Raw genomic sequence first — 18,349 nt, forward strand, 5'->3', positions numbered from 1 at the left:
TATATGTATATATAATGTATATATATATATATATATATATGTATATATAATGTGTATATATATATATATATATATCTATATATATGTATATATATATATGTATATATATATATATATATATATATATATGTATATATATATATATATATATATGTATATATGTATATATATATATATATATATATATATGTATGTATGTATATATATATATATATATATATAGTGATGCACAGTTCAGGAATCCATCCATCCTCAACCCCAGTTCAGAAATCCATCCATCCTCAACCCCTTTTCCATTGTGCCCATGGGCTCAGGGTGTCACTTCGGCAGTGACAAACATCTCGAGCCAAGGTTTACACCACTGGGTGGCTAGCACTGCCGCGGTAGTTCATTCACTCCACTCACTCGCACGTGCACACTCCCCTACAGCCAGTTTAGAGTGGCCAGTTCACCTACTGCATGTCTTTAGAATGTGGGAGAACTGGAGCACCCGGAGGAAACCCACGTGACCGCAGGGAGGACATGCAAACTCCTTACAGAAGGCATGCCACCGAGAATTGAACCGGTGAACTTCTTGCTGTGAGGAAACAATGCTAACCACTGCAGCACTGCACTTTTTATTTTGCACTCTTTCTGATGCACAGTTCCGAAAAAGAGTACAAAATAAAAGTTAATGAACAGACATACAGCAATTACAAAAACAGTAGGTACCAGTTGTTTGATCCTGATACTGGCACTACTAGCTGAAGGTTTACTGCAGTTTGTGTACCTTTAACTTTTACAAGTGCTTAGCAGTTGTAGAAAACTCACAGGCCATATGTTTCGTACAGTGACCTCTCGATCAAAAATTCCACTACACTGTTCAGAAGTAAGGTCAACGTCTGAGCATCTGAACAGTTGCACTTGAGACATTTTGCAAGTACTGGGACTCTTCTAACTTCAAAAGGGCTGTCCTGGCACAAATATTGTCATTTATTCATTTAACAAGGTCATTTACTGCAGTATCTCACTCTGCATGTAGTAAAGCATTTTAGTTTCTCACATTTCCTTTATGATTCACATATAAAATGTAAGCTGTTTACAGCATTACTTACCTCAGCAGGAATCTTTAATCCAAATAAAGTAATAGTGTAGAGAGGCAGTAAACCTTGAATGTGTACAAGAAGTACTTCTGCATTTCCTGCGCATCTTTACTAAAAGCAACAGTAACATGTAGCCACTGTAGTCAGTAGAAGTATCCAATTACTTGGTTTCTGTTCTGTGCATGCCTTTGACATGATTTTTTTTTTCAAGAGTAGTCCGGTTGTAATCTCAAACATCTTATTGTTTGTGCCTTGGAAGACACTAAATAAAACTTAATTTTTAATTTTCACAAGCCATTGTGGTACACATATAAATCACTGCAATCTAAATGTTCTGGAAATCTTTGTCACCTTTATAAGTTTTATTAGCTGTGGTGGCTTGCCCCTTTTATACTTTGTGCTTGGCCCACAATCACATCTTTCCAAACAAAATGCACATCAGTATGACCAGTAACATTAACAATACCAGGCAAGCATTTCTAAGGGGTTACATCCAGCCATAAAACTTATTTTCAGCAATGATTTAATTTACTTAAGCATGTTGGTGAATTGACATATGTGGATAGAGGAGAAACAGGGCCACTCTGCCTTTTGATAGGTACCAGGATATTACTGGCCCAAGTACCCAAGACGTCCACAGAAGATTGATCTGAAGTAAAAGTTTTTGTACAGACAACAGCTTTCCGTATATTTACCATTCCTCAACCTCCTTGCTGCTCCATTTTCTTCTTTCTCTTTCTCAGAGACCAAGTTTAGTATCCAGTTATCAAAGACTAACCAGGGTATTTTAAGAAGGTGTAACCTTGCCTTGCTGTGAATCCTAGTACAACACTGTCAAATAAGAACATATATGGACCCCCTTCTTAAGGTAACCGTGCCCATTTATGCCAAGTTGTCACTTTAGGCATTTTAATGTTATGTTTAAAGTCCAAGTTTTGTAAGTAACTTACTTCTCAATCTTGGAATCATGATGTTTTTCTGATCATACCAGTTCAACTCAATAGCCGCGGTGGTACAGAGATAGCGTTGCCTCACAGCAAGAGGTTCTCCTGTTCGATTCTCGGCTGGAGTGCCTTCTGTGTGGAGTCTGCATGTCCTCCCCGCGGCCAAGTGGCCTCCAAAAGACATGCGTGAATGGGCATGCCTTCGCTGAAGGTTGGGCGTCGGGCTGGCAACTCGGCACCATAAAAATCGACTGACAATCATTAGCGGACCAGAGTTCCGCTGTGGCAACCCCCTAACCGGGAAAAGCTGAAAAGACAAACCAGTTCAACTGAATGTAATACAGTACTATGAAAAGCAGAACTCAGTATTACAATTGCTCTTTATGACTCTTGGGGCTTGTTTTTATGCAGTGCAAATCAGTTTGGTTTACAAAACAAAAATGAATTTTAATGTAGCTATCAAATTATCTGTTCATACACATAAGAAATGTGTCAAGATTTAGGGATTGCTGCTTCCTTCTCTTTTTTCCCTTTCCTTTCTATCCGTGCATCATTTGTTCTTTCACACTCATCTCCCTCCACAACTCAAACTATTACAGGTTGCTGCTTGTTTTGAGAAGCATCTTAATTAGCAGAATAAATTATGATTCTGTAGATGTCCTTCAAGGATGCATCTGCAATCCTTACAAATGGGTTGTCCTGTCGTCAGGCAGCCCTTCGGTCGGCCGGATTCCAAAGTCTGGGTCTGGCCTCGGCTGGTGTCGCACTTCACCCGACGTCATAGCTGCAGTTCTTCGGGTATAAAGGCATCAGCCGACGCCATTTTCCTCAGTCTTTCTTGCCGCGTGGCGCCCAAAGCAGAAGCTGTTCGCAAGTGCCGGTCGGTCAGATCCAGAGATTACTACTACCGAATACTACTTCGAAGACTTCTAAAAAGCTAAGTACCCCGTTGGGGACTCTTTCTTCCCTCAGCCGATGTCAGAAAAAGTGAATAACTGTTTAACTTGTGGGAAACAAATACCTCATAAAGATTTCCACTCTTACTGCTTACCTTGTTTAGGCCCAGACCACGACGTAGCAGCTTGTTTAGCCTGTACTTCTTTCAACCGACAGACGCTTAGACATCGGTCATAGTTTGCTGAACAGTTTTTCGGCTCAGATTTTACGTACATAATGCCGTCGGATCCTCCGACTTCACAAGTTGTTAAGAAACGCAAAGAAAAGGACCGACACTCGCGGTCCGCGGTTTCGGCCGAAACCGCGGTTAAGCAAACCGCGAGTGTCTCGGTTTCGGCCGAAACCGAGCAAACGGTTCTATCTTCAGCCGAATCCATGACTACTACAGAGGCCCCTTCTAACCTCGTTGAATCGGCCTCTGAAATTCAACCTGCTACTGTGGTTTCACAAGAATTATCAGACACCATCCCTTTGGATGTTTCAACCCCTGCACGTGGTGCTGCTAGGCCGCCTGCAGCCATGTCCATAAAGGCCTTTGCCAGGGCTAAAGCAGCCAAAACTTCTAAGTCTGTGCCTGTTAAGCCCCCCTCTCACAGGCCCAGTTCCAGTTCCCAAATGCTCACTCTGGCAGAGGATCTCATCTCTTTAATAAGGGGATCCCAACCTCATCCAGACAGGGCCTCTCAACCTCCTCCAGAAAAGAGACCTAGAGCAGAGCCCCCTGAGCCAGTGTCCTCAGATGATTCTTCTGTTGATACAGACAATACAGACCATCCAGAGGCTCCTTTTTCTCCTTATGAAGACTCCGATGCTGAGGAATCGATTCCTTCTGCCTCTCCACCAAAGGAATTTTCCTTTGGGGAAACCTTACATGCCATGAGAGAGCAATTCCAATGGCAGGGGCAAGATTTCTCAGATTCAAGGAAAAGGCTTAGGAATTTTTTGCATTTACCTCAACATAGGCCTTTAGCTATACCTCCAGTTCTTCCTGTTGTAGATGATGCATTTAATGATGCTTGCACTGCTCCTGATACTTTGCCTCCAGCCCCTGCTAAGCCCGATAGGTTCTACAGGGTCCCGGACACGCATCACCATTTATACAAGGCTCCTTTTGCAGATCCCGAGACTATCTCCCAGGGGCCTAAGGCAGTAGTTTCGACCTCAGTTAAAAACCCTCTCCCCTCTGAAAGGGAATCCAGGTCCTTAGAGAGATGGGGTAAAAGTATACACCTCTGCTACTCTCTCAGCTAGGGCATTGAACTGTCAGTTTCATATGATCCAATACCAGGAGTTTATGCTTGATCAGTTAACTAAGAAACTGTCCTCTGATGATTCTTTAGATAAGAAATATGTTCTAGAAATGGTGCATAACATTCAGCAGGTTAGTAACCATTCTTTAAAATGTGGCTATGATGCACTGGAGGCTTCCTTTAGATCAGCCATGACTGGCACAGTTATAAGAAGGCATGCATGGTTGAAAGAACAGGTCTTGCCGGATCATGTTAAAGCAAAACTATTAGATGCTCCTATGGATAAGGTCAGTTTATTTGGTTCTCCTGCTCAGCAGGTACTGAAGAAAATGGAAGAGAAGGCAAAATCTGTACAAACAGTGAAAGATTTCTTACAGGTTCAGCCTTCAAGGTTTAGCAGGAACTGGCCTTCCAAAAATTGGTCCTTTCCAGACTCCTCTAAAACACAGAGAGGCAGGAATAGGCATTCAAGAGGCAGAAATCAATCCAGAGGAGGTGCCTACAGGGGACGCCAGTGGCAAGGTAACAACCAGCGAGGCACAGACACAACTACTACCACTCCAACAGGACAATCACAGTGACTTGGCTCTGGCACCGCCTACCAGGGAACAAATAGCAGCACCCTTAGGCGGAAAGTTAGCCTTATTTTCAAAAACTGGCACTACATCACAAGAGACAAGTGGATTTTGCAAACTATAGACCAAGGCTACAGGTTTCATTTCCATACTTTACCAGAAAAAAGAGGAATGCCAAACCTACCACCAAATCAAAAGACAGAAGCTCTAAAACAAATAGCTCAATTAGCAAAGATGAGAGCTGTGGAAATGGTACCATCTATGGAACAAGGAAAGGGATTTTACTCCAGACTATTCCTGGTACCAAGAAAAGAGAAAAATTGGAGGCCTATTCTCGACCTGTCCGCTTTAAACACATTCATCATTGTTCCAAAATTCAAAATGCTGACCCTACAGCAACTTCTTCCCATGCTGGGCAAGGAGTATTGGCTGGTGACTCTAGATCTCAAGGAGGCATACCTGCACGTCCCCATACGACCAAATTGCAGAAGATACCTCAGATTTCTTGCAGGATCAGAGCATTATCAATTCTCAGCATTGCCCTTTGGCTTATCTACTGCACCCAGAGTGTTCACGAAATGCCTGGCATCAGTAATCGCTCACTGCAGGCTTCAGGGAATCCAAATATATCCATACCTGGACGACTGCCTGATACAAGCGGACAACAAAAACAAGCTAACAGAAGACTTACAAAGAGTCATTTGCTTACTGCAAGCCCTGGGATATACAGTCAATATAAAAAAATCAAGACTTATACCATCCCAAAGAATAACCTTCTTAGGTGCAGAAATTGGACACAGTAAAACAGATGGCATTCCTAACTGCAGAAAAACAAGAACAACTTCCTCTCTACTTCTTGGCATTAACAAAGCAGAACAAACTAACAGCAAGGAAAGTACTGCAGGCCTTGGGCTTCATGGCATCCTGCATAATCCTGGTCCCTCATGCCAGACTGCATATGAGAAAGTTTCAGTGGTACCTGAAGAATTTATGGTCTCAACACAGGCACAGCCTAGAAACCGAAATACCACTAATTCCATGCCTGAAACAAGAGTTCCTATGGTGGGCTCAGGCATGCCAGTCAAACCCAGGTTTGCCCTTCCACAGCATTCAACCAAGCCAAACCATCACAACGGACGCCTCAGACCTCGGTTGGGGGGCCCACATGCTGGACAAGTGCATACAAGGCTTATGGACTCCAGATCAGCTGCACCTGCACATAAATCAAAAGTAAATGCTGGCAGTAAAACTAGCAATCCAGAATTTCAGACCATTCCTCCAAGAAGGGCAGTTGATAAGGACAGACAACACCACAGTCATGTGGTACATCAACAAACGGGGAGGCACTCATTCATACCCTCCATGCCGGATGGCACTGGACCTATGGAATATGGCTCTGAGCTACAACATTCAGTTACAAGCAATTTTTGTACCGGGAAAAGAAAACATCCTAGCAGACATATTAAGCAGAACTACCTCGGATGCTCACGAATGGATGCTACACCCGGACATCTTCAAGGTCATCACAAGGAAATGGGGACTGCCACAAATAGACCTATTCGCATCCCCACTCAATCACCAGCTCAAGAAATTCTGCACAAGGACGTACCACCCACTTGCTTGGAAGGTGGACTCTCTGTCCTTCAGTTGGAAAGGCCTGACAGCATATGCATTCCCACCTCTTCCTTTGATGCACAAGGTGCTATTGAAAATCAAAGAGGAACGTCCAAGGATCATTCTGATTGCTCCAGACTGGCCAAGACAACATTGGTACCCATTACTGAGGAGCATGTCTTGGGGGAAAATGTGGACACTACCCCTGATTCCTTTGCTGTTAACTCAGAGCGGCTACAACATCTTACACCCAAACCTGAAAACTCTGCAGCTGACTGCCTGGAACATTACATAAGAGCAACTAACCCAGATTTATCCCAAAGGGTGAAAGACATTATCCTTGAGGCCCGCAGACCTTCAACAAGAAGGAACTATGCAGGAAAATGGAAAAGGTTTCTCATTTGGAGTACTGAAAGGGGAAAAGATGTGTCAAAGGTAGACATTGCCAACATCCTGGAGTATTTGGCAGAGCTTTTCCATATAGGCCTGTCCTATTCCTCCATCAAGATACATGCATCAGCTATTTCTGCAGAATACAGCTTCGATCCCCCTGTCTTCTTGCATCCTTTACTCAGGCAGTTTCTGAGAGGAATTAAAAATGTAAAACCTCCTAGGAAACCACCATTACCAGCATGGGACTTGAACTTTGTGCTAGAAAAATTGACACTCCCCCCTTTCAAACCAGCAGCAACGGCAGATCTTCAACACCTATCCTGGAAAACTGCTTTTCTGCTGGCAATTACCTCAGCAAGAAGGGTTTCTGAGCTACAGGCTTTAATGGCAGTACAACCCTTCCTAATCTTCCATCAAGATAGTGTCCATGAGAACAAATCCTACATTTATGCCTAAGGTGGTATCCAGAGTGTCTTTAAACCAGGCTATCCACCTACCTACCTTCTTCCCCAATCCACAGAACAGATGTGAAAGACTGCTGCATACTTTGGATGTACATAGACAGTTGCGCTACTACCTGGACAGAACCAAGGGCAATAGAAAAACTGACCAGCTTCTGGTAGCATATGCAACAGGAAGGGAAGGAAAAGCAATTTCAAAACAGACAATCTCCAAGTGGATAGGAAATTGCATCAGATTCTGTTACTCCTACCATGGAAAGCAAACTCCACAGAACATAAGGCCTCATTCTACAAGGGCTACAGCCACTACCACAGCTTTCTTACGAGGAGTGGCTACCAAGGACATTATAGAGGCTGCTACTTGGACCTCCGTGCATACATTTGCCAAGCATTATAACTTACCTTTATACTCTAGATCCCGAGCAGGGTTTGCCACTGCTGTTTTGCAAGGGATCCTAACTACACCATAATTTCTTCTTCCTCCTCCCTAGTTTGGCTATGGTATTCTACCCATTTGTAAGGACTGCAGATGCATCCTTGAAGGACATAGTACAGTTTTGTACCTACCATAAATGTAGATGTCCGAACAGGAATGCATCTGCAGTCAGGATTACCCACCCTCCTTCCCTCTGTGGTATTCCTAGGGTATTTGCCCATCTAATAGCTAGCTGGGGATCTCTTATGGTGTATTTGTTTGTATATATGTACATACATGCTTATTTTTGTGTTTGCCTTCTACTATTTGGAAACATTGGCATTTATCCAAAATTTAGCTATCCAAGAGGGCAACTGGCATCTGGGGCAAGAAACACTGAGGAAAATGGCGTCGGCTGATGCCTTTATACCCGAAGAACTGCAGCTATGACGTCGGGTGAAGTGCGACACCAGCCGAGGCCAGACCCAGACTTTGGAATCCGGCCGACCGAAGGGCTGCCTGACGACAGGACAACCCATTTGTAAGGACTGCAGATGCATTCCTGTTCGGACATCTACATTTATGGTAGGTACAAAACTGTACTTTTTCTCATCTTACTATTGTTTGGTATGAGGAGGAAGCTCCTACTCCCAAACATTCTCCTTCCTTAATAGCAGCAGTGTTCTGCCCAGTAAGGGAATCCGAATGGATTTCCAGACAGACGTTACTGCTGAGTTGGGTTTCTTTCTTTTGCTCCCTCCACCCTGCAGCTGACAGTTGGCTGCCCAGCAGCTCCTTTCCTCGCTTACAAGTTCTACTGGACCCTTGTTAGCCTTCCTGGACTCGGCACAGCCCATGTCTGGAGATGGGATCAAGGATGCTGGTGCAGTGTTCTACTGCTGCTGCGGGGTGTGAACTAACTCCCTCCCACCCAATGGCAGTCGTGAGAGCTCTGCAGTTGCTGCCTTCAGGAGGTGCAGTTCTTAACACTGCTGTTTCAGTAAGCCTAGACTGCCTTCCTCCCCACCAGGACAGATGAACCCAGATTGGCCACACCCTCCCATCCCCCACTCAATCTGATTCCTTAAGAGACCGTGCCATTACCCAAACGCAGGTCATTTGGGGTGCAGTGAGAGCTTTATCCTTCTGTGCCACTGGGCTGGACCAAGCTAGGTTAGTCTTAAGATTACGCCTTCTTGCTTAGTGTCACGTGTTTTGTGATTAGAGTTGTTTGGGAAGATGTACACTTCAGGCATATAATTCCCTTTCATGTGCTGTTGTCACTTAATCTGGTAGGATTAGTACTAAACATTAGTGTTGTAACTTATTATGCAAGAACAATTATAAGAAGTATTTTATTTACACAGGAGCACAGTTTCCACCCAAGGTCTTAAGAGTTGCTCATTTTAACATGCATGTAGATCTGCTGGTATTAAAATGCAACTTCTGCCTCTTTGATTTCCAGTGAAGACTATGGAAAATCCTTCACAGACATCACTCAGTTGATCAATAACACCTTTATCCGCACAGAATTTGGCATCGCCATTGGGCCAGATAATTCTGGAAAGGTATGTGAACAAATTTTAAATTAACACTTTGAAATCTGTTGCAGTTTGTTAAAATGATGAAACAGATATTTTGTAATGGCCTCGATGGTCTGTTACAGTCTTCGCTTGATAAATTAATTTGTTTGCTGATGCCAGTTTTTGATTCGTGAGCTTTGGACTCCTTTTTTTTATCTGGTTTAGTTAGTGAAATTAAGTCTGGGCAGAATATCCAATGAAAAAATGAGCTGATTAAATGTTTTTGGGAATGCATAACAAGAGTATTTGCATATTTGTTGAACAAAAATAGGTTGGTTTGCCAGCAGAGTTTTTACAGGGATATAATGGGTTGTGTCTTCAGTTAATCAATCAGAAGTTCATTCTGATGAAAGAAAGCAATGAGCTTGCCTTCTTTTTTTCAGTAAATTTGTATTGATTTGTTATTAAAAGGAATTTGAATTTTGCTGTGCTATATTTTCTTTTGTTTATACATATTCTCAGTGACTGTATTGACTGCTCTTAGCAGTTTTATTTTTTTTTAAGTAAATGCCTGTTTCTTAAATTCTTGGTTCTTAACTTTCTTCTTCTAGGGAAACAAATAGGCTGGTGGACCCTTATCCTTGGGTGTGCACCCAAATGGTGGTTATACAAGATTGTTGTTTAGCCATATAGGACCATATCTCAGAAACCATTTGAAGTATATCAGTGTGTTACATTCTGATACAGAATTTAGTTAGCTGCTGCTTACATGTTTATGTCTTCCGTATGTAGAACAGAGTGCTAATATGGAGTACACCTCAAACTTTTCATTAAATATGAATAAAAAATGTGCATTTCTCCAGACAAAGTTTGTACCAGGTTTTAAGATGTTTTTTGCACCTGTGTTTTTCTGTTCTAACCAGGTGAGTCACTTTTTGTTACTAGTGATGCTGGCTCTGCAGGTTGCAGAGATAAAGCTATGGCTGTGTTTCGGGCAGCTTGCCTATGATTGGTGACATGTATGAGGATGAAACCTGCTGGGAGAGATTGACAGTGAGTGGCTATTAATGGTTGGCTTGTCCATTCTGAGAAAAGGAAATGGTTTGATCCTTCCCAGAACTGCATTCATGTACGTGGGTAGGGGTGGGGGGTGCTTAGGAGCATGAGTGCAGTCAGAGTGCTTGCTGTCTAGCCTAACATTGAGGGTGTGCAAAAGCATGCAATTTATTTTGTCTGGCCATAGAAACCTTGCATTACGTTGCTGGCTTGCTAAGGGAAGGCAGTGGGAAAAGCTTGCAATATCCACGGGACTCTTGCTTCTCTCTTCTAGTGGCTTTAGGAACCATGAGGAGGAGGATCACATGGACCTTTTGGGGGACTGCGGTTTCGTAGTTAGGGGACTGAAAGGACTTGATTCTTATGACTTTTAACTGTGCGTCAGGGGGTGTGTACTTTAATTTCAGAATGCAGCTCATTAAACTGTGCTGCTCAGACTTATGGGTGTGAGGATTTTAGGGATCTGTGGATCACCCTTCAGGAAAATGAACAAAACCCATGACTTGTTAGAAATTTGATTTATGATGATTGTGGCATTTTTAGTACTGACAACACTGGACCTATGTACTTCTGGCAATAGATATTTTCACATCTGAAGTTATTTTTCTCTCTCCTTGAGCAGGTTAACAGATGAGCACACAAAGGTTTGTTTGCCAATTTAGGTATCAAACTATGTGCTTCAAACTGTGTTCTTAAAGGGAGCTAACTGAATGGTAACTGAACTTGTCTGTGACATTTGCCTTGATAATTGAGCTACATCTTTATCATTAAATCTCTCCAGTGTAAGTATGGCTGTTATTCATGTTAGTGTTGAGTAAGTTATTTTTTTTGCCATACCATTATCTTAAAAGCTGTTGAACCTTAACTATTTACACACGTTCAGCTTGCATTTTGCATGTATTAATAGCATTAGAAAACTGAGTACTGTCAGCAGTTTGATAGCATTGTTAAGGCCACAGGTTTTCAGCCTTAGACAACTTTGCAAGAAGAGGTCATTACGTTTACTTTTCTATCTGAATCTGCAGTTTCACAAAAAAGAAAAAAAAAAGCTCATCACCTGCAGAAACTCCTCCCAATAAGTTATTACCACTTTTGAAGTCTGCAGAACTGATTGGATCATGTTTTGACAGAAAAGAGACAACAGCCCCAACTATCACTGATTTGACCCGTGTTAGAAACCATGCACGTAAAAATCCTTCCAGTAACTAATAGGAAAAAGGTATCGCAAAACATTCAAAAAGGTGCTGTGCGCGCATCTAACCACTCTCTGATAGAGGAATAAAATTATTTTTTAACCCTTTTTAATTTCTCCAAGTCTTTTGGGTTACTAATACCATGATGGGAATGGACCCATTCCTAAGTCAAAGTACGATTAAAGCTCATGAAATTAGTATTGTTTCAATCTTTGATGTCGGCCAGAAGTGCTCTTCTGTGCCCAGCAATGACTCCTTCTGCAATTTGTACAGTGTTACATGTATTGGTAACGTATCTAAATACGATTGTAGATTCTTTTTTATAAGACCCGTTGTTCCTACTACTGTTGGAACTGTCTGGATATCTTTCTTGTACATTGCTCTCCTTTCTGCCTGCAAATCCTGATACTTTTTGACTTTGTGTCTCTCTGTATGCAAGACACACTGGGTGTGGTGATTTCAATGATCAGTGCTACTTTTGTATTCTTTTCATGGACCGATGTATCAGGTTTTCTAGCATCTATCTTTTGAACTGTTGGTAATGGGTGAGATCCCATGTGATGTAGACTTCTATCATTTTCTGTGATGCTTTGTGGCTCATGTTTCCAGTGTTTTTCAGCCTCTTCAGTACCATAATGTTTGCACAATTCTCAGTGCAACAGTCTTGCCACATTATTATGCCTTTCAGTATACAGTTCTTCTGCCATTAGCATGTCACAGCCAGCAATGAGGTGTGCAACTGTTTCCAATTCTGTTTTATAAAACCTACATTTGTCTGTTTCTCCCACGTGTTCAGTGGGCTTTGTAAGCCAACATGTACGTAGCCCACTGTCTTGGACTGCCAATATTAACCTTTCATCATCTTTGAATTCGCCTCTCCTTAACCATTCCTGAGTTTGATCCTGATCAACTTGAGGTTCTTCCAGAAGTTTTCTACATATGCAACTGTATTTATGCATTTTCCACATTTCTTGCCTTCTCATCTGGGCCTTCACCTTATATTCTTTCTTTTGTTTTTTTTTTTTTGACACATTCAGATGCTCCCTGATTTTTATCTCCTTCTGGACTGATTTCCATTCCTGCTTGACACTGATGTGCTTCTGCTAGATTAAGCAGAGAAGTCATCATAGATTTATTCTTCATGTTTCAAAACTTTTTGTTCTTGTGAGATCAGCAAATATGTGTGCAGTCCCATGATTGCAGATCTATACATGTAATCAGTTTCAGTGAGACCCATTCCTCCTTTGGAACGCGGAATATGTAATCTTGGTATGCACTGATTTTTATAAATCATTTGGTGAGCACGAAGTATCCTTGTTTTCCTGTCTAATCTAGCCAACATATTTTGGGGCCGGACAGTCAATCTCTCCAAAAATAAGGACAGGAAGAGCAAATTGGTTTATAGCTTGAATTTTGTTCCTAGATATCAGTGCTGTTTTCATGATTAATTTAAGTCTTCTAAAGTATTCCTTGCGAAGGTTTATTTGCATTTGTTCATGTTTTATTGTTGGTCCTTCATCAATCCCCAAATATTTATACACTCCCTCTTGCTCAAATTCTTTTAAATCACATTTGTGTCCCAAACTGATGTTTTCTTGGTGCTGCAGTTTTCCTGCTTTAAAGGATGCTTTTGCACATTTATCAAGACCAAATAATATTCTTATAGCATCTGAAAAAGTTTTGACAACTTGCAGTTGTGCTTTCAGTTCTTCATCTGATGAACTACACAGTTTTAAATCATTGACAAAGAGAAGATGAGAAGTCTTTACACTGTGTTTTTCTAGGAGCCAAATTATAACCATGGCCTAAGCTGTTAAGTAGACAGCTTAATGGGTTAAGGGCAAGGCAGAATAGCAGCAGTGACAAAAGAATCACCCTGGAATATCCCCTTTTGAATTTTTTATACCTGGGATAATAATTTGTCCTTTATCATGGCTTAATTGCGTAGTGGTCTGCCACTGTTTCATGGTCGCTGTAATGTAGTCCATCAGTGTAGGGTGTATCTTATACATTTTTAAGCACTCTTTTATCCATGAATGTGGGATACTATCAAATACTTTTTTGTAGTCAGTCCATGCCATACTTAGATTCTTCCCCTTTTTACAGTTCTCCACTATGACGTTAACAACAAATAATCTTCTGTTCCATATGACTTTCTTTTATTGCCCTTTTGTTCTATTGCCATAGTTAAGTTTTCTACTAAATGACTATAAACTGTCAGCAGCAATTCCAGTGTATTGTTTATACATTGTTGGAAGGCAAATTATTGGCCTATAATTTTTTGGGTAGTTTGCAATTATTTTTCAATAGTATGACTCTTTTGTCTGTGAAATATCAATTGTACTAGGTTTAAAACTGCATTAGTTGCGAGGAGGTATAATGAAGAATGACCTTTGACACTCCGTAGTGTTTGCACTGCATTTTTGCTCTGAGGCTGAGGTAAGAAGGTCACTCCTGTTTAACCAACGTGTCTGATGCTGCATGCATTCAGTCTTTAGTCCTCTGTAACCAGCATGTCAGATGCTGCATGCATTCAGTCTGCTTGGCAGGTAAAAGTTTCCCCAATTTTCAGGAACTCTTCTCCTTCCTTTGATTCGCCAAGCAAGCATGTGCCATACTTCGTATACACTTGGAAGAAAAAAAGTAGAATGCCCTTTTTATTTGTGAATGGCAAGTATGCTTGAGTAGAGATTGTTTGTGTAACTTAAGCAGTAATGTATAAATATCATAGAATCCACCCCCATTTGCAGATATCCATTCTTAAGACTCCCTTTTATTAAATATCAGTATGGGAGATAATAGATCTGAAGTTGTTTTCATTTGGTCTTCAACCTATGGGATTGGGATTAGAGATTGGATCTGACTCTGCTGTATACACTAACATCGGAGCTGAAATCTGACGTCCTCCCCTACCCATAATGCCCTGCTCTCCCTCTTCCCCTCAAATGTCGTTTGCCCCACTTGTTCGAACAGCACGAGACAGTGTTTCTGAGCTCCTCCAGGGTTTTTTTCCTGAGAGTTTATTCTGGTCGGGTAGGCTTTTTGCTTGTTTTCTTCTGTCCTCATCCTCCCCTTCTTTTTTTAGTTCATGTTGGTACGCTTTCCGTGCTCACCATGTTCTTTTTAAAAAAAAAAAAACAAAAAAAACCAAAAAAAAAACTATTCTGTCTTTCCCTTTCCTTTTTTCTCTCGCTCTCTGTGTGTCTGTACAATTACCCTATGACTGACCTTCCTAAGCAAGCTGGGTTTAAAAAGTGTACGTAGTGTGGGCATAAGATCCTCCATCTGATGCCCACATTCTGTGCGTGGTGTGCTTGGGGGCAGCCCACCTGAATTCCTCCTGTTCAGTTTGCACGGGTTTTAATCAATGTGCTCTTATCGACAAGAAGAATACGTCTATTTTGAGGGGCCATTTGCTCACTACCTCTGAGGCTTCTCCAGGTTTCGACTCCGCTACAGAGGCAGAACCCCCCCCCCCCAAGAAGCCTGGGGAATGGGACTGGGCCAGACAGAAAGAAGGGAAGTAGCATAGGAAGCGGTCTCCTGACTGGGCTTCCTCTGCCGAGCCGCCTGCTAAGTTTCTGCCTGTGGAGGTTCAGGGCTCTCCTCTGCTCCATTCACCCCATTTCTCCCTGGAGCTAGAGAGGTCCCACACCAAGTCTTTTGTCTTTGCCACCATTCCAGGCCAGGGTTGGTGGTGTCCTCTGTCAGGTCCACTTAGAGCCTGTCTGAAACCAAGGTGGACAGTATGATGGTGAAGTTTCTCCTGTCTCAGATACAGCTTGAGGTTTTGCTTGCTCCGTCCCCTTCTGTAGCCGTGAGCACACAACCTGGAATTTATACCAATGTCTCCTTCTCTGATTCGACCTTCAGCTTAGGAGTTCTTGGGTCCAATGTTTCCTGGTGTTGAGGTGTTTGTGCCAGCAGTCACTTGTACCTTGACGCCGACTGTTACCTTGAGCAGTTCGGCGCCAATGTTGTTGGATCTTACTGACTCTTGGAGCCATAGCTTCGGAGTCTGCTCTGAGGGGTTGGCATTGGTTGCGAGGGTTTTGGAGCTATCTCTTCCCCTCTGAGCTTTGACTCTGGGAAGCTAGGCTGAGACTCCCACTTTGGCGCCAGGTGTGACTGTCCGGGAGGCTCCGATGCCGGAGGCTTTGGCCCTGGCTGTGTTGTCTTATGGGGTCTGCTTGCCTTCAGTTTTTGAGGTGGTGGAGAGTCCTCTCTGCTCCCTGGAGGACGTTAACACTTCCCTCTTCGGAGCACGCCCTTGCTCCTTCTGTTTCTGGGCAGGAGTCATCCATCCTGCCTCCTTATTGACAGCCTGTTGCCAGACCTCCCCAGCATATTCCTTTTCAGGAACCCCTTGAAGCTTATGAGTCCTCTCAGGAGTATCACTCTGAGGAGGTGCCTTGGAAGCATGCATGCAAGAGGAGGCACTTAGATTCCCCCTGGAATCTCTCATGGAAGGTATAGACTTGGATGAGGGAGAAGGGTCCCCTAGATCACATCCTGATGATGTCTCGCTTGGAGACATCATGGAGATCCTGCGTCAGACGGGTGGTTGGTCTTCCCTTAAACCCATCCCTGATGAGTCAGTATTCCTGGAGGCATTTGTCACAGGGCCCTCTACATCTTGGGTGTCCCCCCACCGTGGATCCATTGGTAGGTTTCATCTGTTGCAGGGCATGGAAGGAACCAGACACAGTTGAGCCCATTCCCAACTGCCTGGATAAGGTACTCAGTGCCCCCTTGGACAGGCCCCAGTAGTCCAAGCTTTCCCCGGTCAATGCCATGGTGGTTGGGGTGGCCATCAAGAAGGAGCTGGCTCAGGAGAGCTCTTCTGCCCATCCTTCAGACAGGGAGTCTAGGCCGATGGACTGCTTTGGGAAGCAAGTTTATGCTTCAGCCACCTTTGCTGTGCGTGAGCTTAACTGTTTGGCACACGTTACAAGACTGCAGAGAGACCTGGTTAAGGAACTTTCTGCTCCGTGTCCGTGTTTGAGGGGGAGAAGGTTTTCTCCTCCCGACTGGCCACCTTGACAGCCATATCGAACATGTCCATGAGGTTACTTTCTCATGTGACTGAGGGTACCTCGAGGGTGGCTGGGATGGGCGTTGCCATTAGGTGACATGCCTGGCTCCAACTTTGTGTTCTTTCAGAATCCTTCAAGGCTTCTTTCATGAACACCCTCTTTGATGGATCCACTTTGTTTGGACCTACTGTTCGGGATACTCTTACCCAGAGCGAGAAAGACCGGAAGACCTTGTTGGCCATCGGGATCCACATCTTTAATGCACAACAGACCTCTTCTAGGAACCAACATGGTAGTAAGAAGTTGTGGTTTCAAAAGTCTCAGGGCGCTTCCCAGGAAGTTCAGGGTCAATCTTTCCCCGGGGCAGAAGGGGAAGTGGTAGATGCAATTCACGTGGCAGAAGGGGTCCGAGGAACCAAGGGTCTCAAGATTCATTCTCAGACCGGCCCTCTCAGCAATCCTGAGGGATACCTGACTGCTCTACTCTGGAGGCAGTTGGGGGGCATCTTTCTCTCGCTCTGCACCCAACAGCCTGGGAGTCCATCACAAATGATCGCTGGGTGCTTCAAATTATATCCAGAAGTTATTCCATTTCTTCATCCCCCCCCCCCCCACTCCAAAGAGAAACCTCCCGGATGTTCCACCTTGTCATTGGGAGGTGGCAGCTGTAGAGATCAGCAGGCTGCTCGAAAAATGAGTCATCCAGTCCGTCCGTCCAGACCAATCTGGATCCAGGCATTTATTCCAGATTCTTTTTGGTGCCTAAGAAAATGGGGGATTTCAAACCCATTCTGGATCTCATTGCCTTGAACCTGTTTATTGCCAAAACAAAGTTTTGGGTGGTTACCTTGCACTCTTGCAGTCCATTCTGTCCTTTCTGCAGAACAACTGGATGTTCTCTATAGATCTTCAGGATGCGTACTATTACAAAAATGAGATGGCACTCCAGAAGGTATCTTCGCTTCCAGCTGGAAACCAATCACTTCCAATTCAGAGTACTCCCATTTGGGCTTACCACAGTCCCCCCAGGTGTTTACCAAATTGATGGTGGTAGTGGTGGCTCACCTGGGATTCTATGCATTTCCTTATCTGGACAATTGGCTCCTCTCTGCTCCCACCAGGCATCACCTTCTTCAGGCCAGGGATTACCTCCTTCTCATAGCACCTTCCCTGGGCATATCAATCAATCTGGCCAAATCAAACTTAGAACCAGTTCACGTGATACATTTTATAGGTGCTCCAGTTGGACACAGTACAGAGCAGGGTGTTTCTGCCACCAGACAGGTTCCTTTCACTCCAGCAACATGCGAGGTCTATACTTCAAGCTCCTTGCCCTCTAGCGGATATGGTTCTTTGGGCGTTAGGGTCGATGGCGGCTTTGATAACTCTACTCCTAACTGTGTGCCTACACTTGAGGATTCTGCAGTGGACCTTGGCGGTGCAGTGGTCCCTACTTGATCTTCCTCTTTTGTACCCGGTTTGGCTATCTCAGGTTTGTTGGGAGTCTCTTTGGTGGTGGCTTCAGTCCCTGGACCTCTTCCTGGGCTGCCCATTTGTTCTTCCTTCCCCCTTGATCAGAGTGACCATAGATGCCTCCCAGCTTGAGTGGGGGGGCATTGCATGGGACGGATGGTCCAAGGCACGTGGTCCCCCTTGGAGACCAATCTGCATATCGGTGTACTGGAGATGAGGGCGGTGCTTCTGGTGTATATCAACAAACAGGGCGTGACCAAATCTTACCCCCTATGCCATGAAGCCATGAGATTGTGGGAGTGGGCAATCTCTTCCAACTGTTTTCTAGTGGCAATGCACATTTCAGGGAAGTCCAACATTCTAACAGACAGGCTTAG

The 18,349-nt window shown here is 43.6% G+C and overlaps 1 protein-coding gene across 2 annotated transcripts in view; it reads left to right on the forward strand.

Annotated features, from left to right (window-relative positions):
• The window catches only part of SORT1 (sortilin 1), a 941,002-nt gene that overhangs the window by 318,593 nt on the left and 604,060 nt on the right, over positions 1 to 18,349 (forward strand). For both annotated transcript variants that reach the window (XM_044076883.1, XM_044076884.1), the window contains one exon: positions 9,157 to 9,259. In XM_044076883.1, coding sequence (XP_043932818.1) covers positions 9,157 to 9,259 — 103 coding nt within the window. The remainder of the gene's footprint in view (positions 1 to 9,156; positions 9,260 to 18,349) is intronic.

This window comes from Protopterus annectens, chromosome 7.part0 (assembly GCF_019279795.1).
Source record: "Protopterus annectens isolate FY-2018-M chromosome 7.part0, PAN1.0, whole genome shotgun sequence".
Lineage (NCBI taxonomy): Eukaryota > Metazoa > Chordata > Ceratodontiformes > Protopteridae > Protopterus > Protopterus annectens.